Below are 7450 nucleotides of genomic sequence, written 5' to 3' on the forward strand. Positions count from 1 at the left end.
TTACACGATAAATTAGTTATTAGCATGGGCTCAATGATCATTCATTGAGCAACCGATTATTCGGTGTGTATCAGCCGTCAGAATGCGTAACGCGCATCAAAGCTCTTAACTCCGCGGGCCAGCGATTCGCACATTCTGATTCCGATTTCAGGCTGGCGCTTCGATATTTACCTGTCGTGGATGCTAACGATGCCGATGGGTTTGCGCGGGTTTGCATAGACTCGCGTGGCGTTTATTCACGTTAACGAGGCCCGATTAAAAGCTGTGAGATGACTCACGGGACGTGACGCGCGCGCGCGTGCATGTAGGGCCCGAAACGAGGGCGGTAATATATCTCGCGATATATATCACGTGTTGACGCCATAGGATGAACCGACCCCGCGTAACAATGGGCCTCCTAATTGGTACGACGTTCGAGACGACGTGGGCCTGTTCTTTGTTGCGCGACCCTTAACGTTCGTCCGGCCTTCGACTGACCCACTGCGACACGTATACGGGAACTTTAGCACGGCAATTATCAGTCTTTACGATCGACAACCTCTTGTTCGTTGTTTCGTTAAACTCCGAACAAATGGGCGTTAACACGATACGGTAGAAGAATTCAGGAGCTTTACGGTAATTTTGTGTGCAATACGCCGTCTAAATTTTAAATTAGTACTACTTAAACCTTCTCTTATTTTATGCAATTGTTTCTTTACGTGTTATTAGCTACAAGTTTTAATTTAACACTTCATACATTATTTATTACACAATATTATATATATACTTTTAAAAAAATCATCAATAAAACGTCTTTCTCTTCAACTGAAACTTTATATCCCTCTTTTCTTATATTACCTGTCACTACAATTACTTCATTTCAATATTGACGTGATAAATAAAAAGCAGCTGAAAAGAACAGTCCTTCGCGACGACCGCTCGTCGTCGTGCACGCCGGAAGTGGACACTGTTTCGTGACACGTGTCGGGAGTCGACCCACGCTAGATGCCGCAATGAGAACAGGTCGCGAGCATCTCGATAAGAATCGAGAACACCTGCGGCACGCGCCCGGACACACGAAATGCCACCGCGATGCATCTATGCGTGCACCACTCCTTCGAGCTACGACGACGTCGGAAATGCAGCGGGCGCCGAAGGAGAACAACGGCGATTATTCCTACGCACGCGGGAGGTCTCGCATGACACGGGCCTGCCTCTCGAAAGAACGGCGGAAAGTGAGCTAAATGACGACTGATTGGTGGACAATACATACCGATGTAAAGACCGCATTCCATCGGTTTCGAAGTTCGGTCCCCTTCTCCCTTGCCCCTCTTCCTCCTTCCCCCTTCTCCCATTCACGATGCACTTGTTCATTGAAATATTTATAACAGGCCGACGCGCGACGGTGAGAGAAATAATGGAAAGCAGGACGCGACGCGAGATATCGACGTTCTTTGTGCCTAACTGTGTAGACACCTTTCCTCACGTTGATCGCGAGATTATTAGATACGAGGTTGTTAACCTCAGGCCTCATTGCCGCGTCGAATTTTGTTTATTCATCCCATGTTTCTATTATTGAATTTTATTTATCTATTTGTATCTAGCACGCACAACGTTATAAGAATTTATGGACAGCTCCCGAACAATTCAAGCGTAACACAATATTATGAAAATTTGCCTGATTCAGATTCAAATCTGCAATGTGTTGGTCATTTAATTTAATAATTAAAAATTAAATATTGCAAATAATTAATCATTATAAATTAATCATTACAAGCGAATTCTTTATATTAATTTTTTCGCTACAATTAAAGGCGGATCAAATGTATTTAACGATATTCCTCTCAAGCGAAAGGAGTTAATAACTTGCGCCGATTCCAATTTAATTCTCGGAGAGTCTCATAATCCTCCATAAAAGATTACGGAATTAATCCTGGGAAAAATCAGAATCACACGTAAGGTCAGCCGACGGAATGGATCGGAAAACCGTTTCCTTTCTGTCGATACCCTCGGTGCCGAGCGACGCACGTCGGACCGTGTGATTATCCAGTTGCTAATTGATTAGTTAGGACAGTCGTCGAACATATGTTGGTCATCTTTACGATTCTACGATCGCTCGCGTCGCCACCCTTAATCCGATAGGGGTCCGAACAGAAGAGGCCCGAGTGGCCCGCGCGCCTACCGTTGTATATTACGCTAACGTGTAATTTGCGGACAAAAGAGCACGTTGCTGCCGATGCTTACGATATACCCGCTCATTGTTGCGCCACAACAATGCGGCGGCTCTTTACGAGGTAGAACCCGGTATACGCTAGGTGAAATATTCATCGCCATCGGGGGTTGCTATTCTATGAGCCGACGGCATTAGGCGAACGCGAGAAATTATAGTAGCTGATTACTTACTGACAAGTTGGACACCATAAACGCGCAAGCTGCATTCACGGAACGTGCTACACAAACGGAAATCGAAGCGTGAACTAGTTACATTGAAAATAATTAATACGAAACTATGCTTTCCGGAATAATTAAGAACGTTGCTAATCCAGAAAATGACACTTATTGCAACTATGAGATCTGCAAGGCTATAATTATGTAACAACTATATCAAACTATAAGCGAAAATAACAATTAACAAAAGTAAATTTTTATCCAGGATATATATTACGACAAGGAGAAATCGATGACCGGATGTTAGCAGAAAACCTCCTCGTATACCTTCCGCGAACGATCAATGTTACAATTAACGGGAAATCATCTATCTCGATACTTTCGAGATCGACAAATCTGTTCCCATGAAATTAATCTTCCGCCGGCCGAGATCGCGATCCTGTTAAGCGAGACTGCTTCAAACGATGCGACTAATCCAAGATCCCGGATTCTTATAATCTCATGGGATGATCCGGGGAGGCGAACTGCACCCGCGTACCGCGAGGATCTTCCAAGGCTATATGGTGGACGATTTGTCCGTCGATTAGCCACGGCCGGTGCATCGAACCGGCTTTAAAAGACGTAGACTGGCCAAAAGCACCTCGGCAAGATTCTCAGGGTTGTTCACACCGACGTCTTCGATCTGGTCACTTTCGCAACGCATTACTGGGATTCGCCAAAGAATACAAAGTCGGCATGACTAATTACATGGAACTAAAAGCTACATATTTCGTAATGCAGGTGTTATCGCCATCGCATAATTATATCTTCATGTCTCAGCCGCACCTTTTTCATTTTTGTTTTCATTCTTCTTTTTATATTTTTAAGCGTCAATATAAAAAAAAATCAAAACTAACAGCAATAAAACTAATATAATAACAGTCTTTTTTAACAAAAGGCTACTAAAATATAGAAAGAAGGAGAATATATTTATACAAAGACAAATCACTTCTCGTAATTTACGATGCGCATAAACGTATTTATAAATACATACAGTAAAAAATAAAAATAGCGTATAAAACATTATTATACGATATATATGTATAACGCGATTATACCGGTATATTTTGTATATATTTCATTTTATGATCGCCGGATTCGTGTTTACTTGAACGAATATTGAGTCATTTGATAAGAATTATAAATGAAGAGATCGTGTTCTGATTTAGGAATGTTTAACCTTCGGTATAGGCTCCTCAATGAGGAGTCGCCTTTTCGGAGACCACGAAGGCGGTCTGGGCAATTTAGGTCGCGGTACCGGGCTCGATTGTTTGCGATCTCTACCTCTATCGCGATTCAGAGATCGTCTTCGTTGCTGTCGTCGTCCTTTAGTTGCATTCGATCTGCCCGTTGCCTCTTTCTTGCTGCTCCTTTTCCTCTTCTTTGTCCTCGTATTCCTTCTGACGATATTGCGTCTTGAGTTTGTAGTTTGATGAAAGTCAGGATCAAACCTACCGAAGTAATGTGTATATGTATGTATATACACATATACGTGGAGAGAGAATGTAATCGCTGGAATCCTTGGGATTATAAACTTTCGCATAGGTATTGAAATATCCGTTGCAACTATTTATAACTTACGCAATAAGATTTTTAGTAACAATTTACAATAAAATTTTATGCATTATTTGTCTGAAAATACGATTTCAAATTACTTTTAAGTTATAATGGTACAACATTTTTTGTAACATTTTTGTTTTTATAAGAATTTTATTTTATCAAAATAAAAAACAATTACTAAAGATTTATCGAGAAGGAAGTTATTGGAAGAGTCGAGCTGCAGTTGCTTTCGCAGAGACACAGTTATATAAGTTTCGCTCGGAGATTTTTCCCAAGAATCTTAAGTTATTTGCTAAAAGAGCTTTTCAAGGAAGAGGCACCTGAATTTGTTTCTCTTCTTAGCGAGTATACCGAAGTCCAGACCGCGGCGCAAAGCGACGGCGACGTCTCTTCGAAGAGTTTTACCGATCGCGATGTCATATTTGTCGCTGATGTGCGTCAGTATTTCCTTCTTGGAAAAGCCATCGGGTGGTTGCTCGGTACGAAGCAGGTCGTAAACGAGGGCGGATCGACGCACCATGCTTGTTCAAATGTGACTTATTACGAGAATATTTGTTACAATCGGACCTAACCAGCCGTTTCATAATTGCCAATCATGAAGAATGCCAAAGCTCGCTGAAGTTTGATGCATCTCTCACGAATGACAAGCTTCGCGTATACGCTGACGCACATAGACATGCTTGAAGAGCACAATTATATCAAATTAAAATTATAAACGACACTTAATTTTCTGAGAAAATATTTCACTCTTCACTATTCCCAGTTAATCTTTTATTATATTTTACACCGAATTAAAGAATATTACATTAAGCCGTCACATTAGCGGCGTTGATTATCATTTTTATCTCTGTCGTGTATATATTACGTATGTAATAACAAAAAGATGAGAGCGTATACCGATTTGCATACTGTGCTGTTCAAGCTTTATGTGTAACTAGAATATAGTAGTACAAGCGCGGCGCTTCGCTATTTTACTATTTCAAAATGTTTTGTTATAAGAAAATAAGACATTTAGTTCAAAATGAAAGACAGAATCATATTGTATTTTATGTCATATTAATATTATATTAAATTATATTATATAAGAATCATATTATATCAGCACAGAACAGTCGCGTTTTTGGACAAACCCTTCAGTCTTCAACTAAGTTTTGAATTTTAAACAGTAGAAAAAAAATAATTCTATTATATATTGAAAAAATTATACATATAAAAGTAAATTTTCGAACAAAAACCCTAAACTTGGATAAAATTTACCGAAATAAAATTTTACTGTTTTCCTTGTTCAGAACATTTAGATGACAAAGCAACTAAGTCATGCATGCCTTCCAATAAAGAGACTAATGAACTAATTTTAGGCCTAGTGTAGTGCTGATAACTTCTCATATTTTAAGAGTGATAATGTTTGGTCTGGGTTTGGTCTAAGTTTTACTCGTGTTTAGGGTTCCAGAGTTAATATTATAGTGTTACTAATACACTATTAATCCCTCGATACACATAACTGTCAAAATATGCGATGACAGCCGCTTACGAAGTAAATGTAACGAGAGAACCAATCGGCATCGCGGAAAAGCGACAACAATAAACTTTGATATATGCGAGTATGATATATGTATCGACTTTGCTCGATATGCCCCTTCGTCCGAGCGCTCATCCCTAACAGACACACGCACGTTTTACATATAAAAAATATATATATACATACATACAAATATATATATATATATATATATATATATATATATATTGTATGTATATATATATATATTTGTACATACACATACATACAAATATATATATATATATATATATATATACATATACGTACACATACACGTATATATATATACATACTCATATATATGTATATACATATGTATGTACATGTACTCCAGAGCTCTGTTCCGATACTCGGAGCAGCCCGCTGTTTGCTGAGAGGGATGCAGAGAGTTTAGGAGTTCGGGTTTGGATGGCTAGGCGACTTCGGGGGATGGGTCTGGCAAAGGGGGCTGAGGCTTAAGTCGGAGTGGGAAAGAAGAGGCACGAGGAGAGAGAGGGATGAAAACGAAGAGAAGTCCTGGTGTCTAGAAAGAGGGAATCCGCCTGGATGGTCGGCGATTCTGATTTCCGTCGGGAGTTTCGCTCTACCGGAGTAACCGAAGTGAAGCCGCCTTTAATCATTCGATTGCCAATGCTCCGGATCCTTCTTTCTGCCACGGTGGCGATGCCGATATCTAGGATGCCGATATCTACTGTTTGCTTATCATTTTGACGATTGGACGTCTCGAAAAACAAACGGTGGATTAATTCGAGGTGATTTTGTCGTGAAAACAGAAATCTCCCGTTATCAATGAGCAGTTATTGTGTGTGTGCCCGGTGATTTCTACATAATGTCGAATATACTTCGAGTTTATCGAGTTAAAATACAGATTTTTGATATGAAGTATACTCCTAATTGCAAATAATTATAAGGAATAAAAACGTTCTACGCAAAGCGATGTGCCAAAGATCACTGTTTGCAATTTCGTTCTTTCGTTCTACCGACTGAATGTTACATAGCGGCATTAAGAGCAAAAGAAAACGATGACCTTATTGTATTAGCAGAGCTAGTAAAATATATTTGCGCAGATTGTTAAATATTAGGTCTAAATTACTACTTTCCGTCCCGTTGAGTAGCCCGTGAAGTTTTCTGCACGGAACTGAAAGATCGAGGATTTCTCTCAATTTTTCTGAGAAGTTCTTTCCAAGAAAATTGGTGCGGAAACATCGACTCCTTTAAAAGGGTACTATAACTACACTCTATTTTCATAATTACGAACGTTGGCAGTGTCAAGCGAAGTAACTTGAATTTTTTAAAGCGTCTAGAAAATGCTTTAGAGAATATAAAATAAAAATGCTATAAAATATATAATTAAAATTTAATTTTTATTTACACATCTACACATGCATGCCATTTTTCGCAATTTCCAATGTCTCTATTTTAAGAACTGCCGTCTAAAAATGTAATTATTACTTGTATGGTATCAAAAAAGAGAGGACATAACTTATGTGAATAATACACTTGCATAAAGATGAAGCTCAGTTACAAAGGTAAACGTATATAATGTAAGTTAATCATGCAATTATAAATGTTTTATCTTGAACTGTTTTATGCATCAGTAATTAGCATGATGTGAGTTTTCACAGTTCCATGCAAAAAACTATCATAGACTTAGGTCGAATAAAAATACGACAACAATATTCGAGGAGCTACGCGATCCTTAAACGAACGGTTGGCTTCGAAACCCCGACGATTTGTCTTCCCTTTTCTTTCTCGCGGAGGGTGGGCGTCCCGGTTTCCCGGGTTCCTCCGGGTGCCTTTTTCCAATTGTGCCGCCCCCGTGCCGTGCGCTCGGGTCCTCCAAGTCGCGGCAAGTGGATTATTGACGGCACGAAACAATGCCGTAGCTTTGTTCGGTGCGCTCCCGCGCGTAATATGTGTTCG

General features: G+C 39.7%; 1 protein-coding gene across 1 annotated transcript; it reads right to left on the bottom strand.

Annotated features, from left to right (window-relative positions):
- Positions 1–3571: 3571 nt before the first annotated feature.
- LOC139774715 (uncharacterized) lies at positions 3572–4486 on the bottom strand. Its single transcript, XM_071710145.1, has 2 exons — positions 4287–4486; positions 3572–3857 (listed from the first exon to the last, which is right to left on the bottom strand). The coding sequence occupies exons 1-2, from the start codon at positions 4484–4486 to the stop codon at positions 3572–3574; spliced, it is 486 nt and encodes a 161-aa protein (XP_071566246.1).
- Positions 4487–7450: the final 2964 nt, after the last annotated feature.

The sequence above is a fragment of the Temnothorax nylanderi genome, unplaced genomic scaffold (assembly GCF_030848795.1).
Source record: "Temnothorax nylanderi isolate EJ_2023f unplaced genomic scaffold, tnyl_v1.0 TNYL_tig0085_pilon, whole genome shotgun sequence".
NCBI lineage: Eukaryota > Metazoa > Arthropoda > Insecta > Hymenoptera > Formicidae > Temnothorax > Temnothorax nylanderi.

Bases quoted from the DNA above. Each gene is read 5' to 3' on its own strand.
- LOC139774715 (XM_071710145.1), bottom strand. From the start codon at position 4,486: ATGGTGCGTCGATCCGCCCTCGTTTACGACCTGCTTCGTACCGAGCAA. The intron at 3,858-4,286 runs GTGCCTCTTCCT...TTACTTCGGTAG, and splicing joins AAGAAGAGAAACAAATTCAG to GTTTGATCCTGACTTTCATC.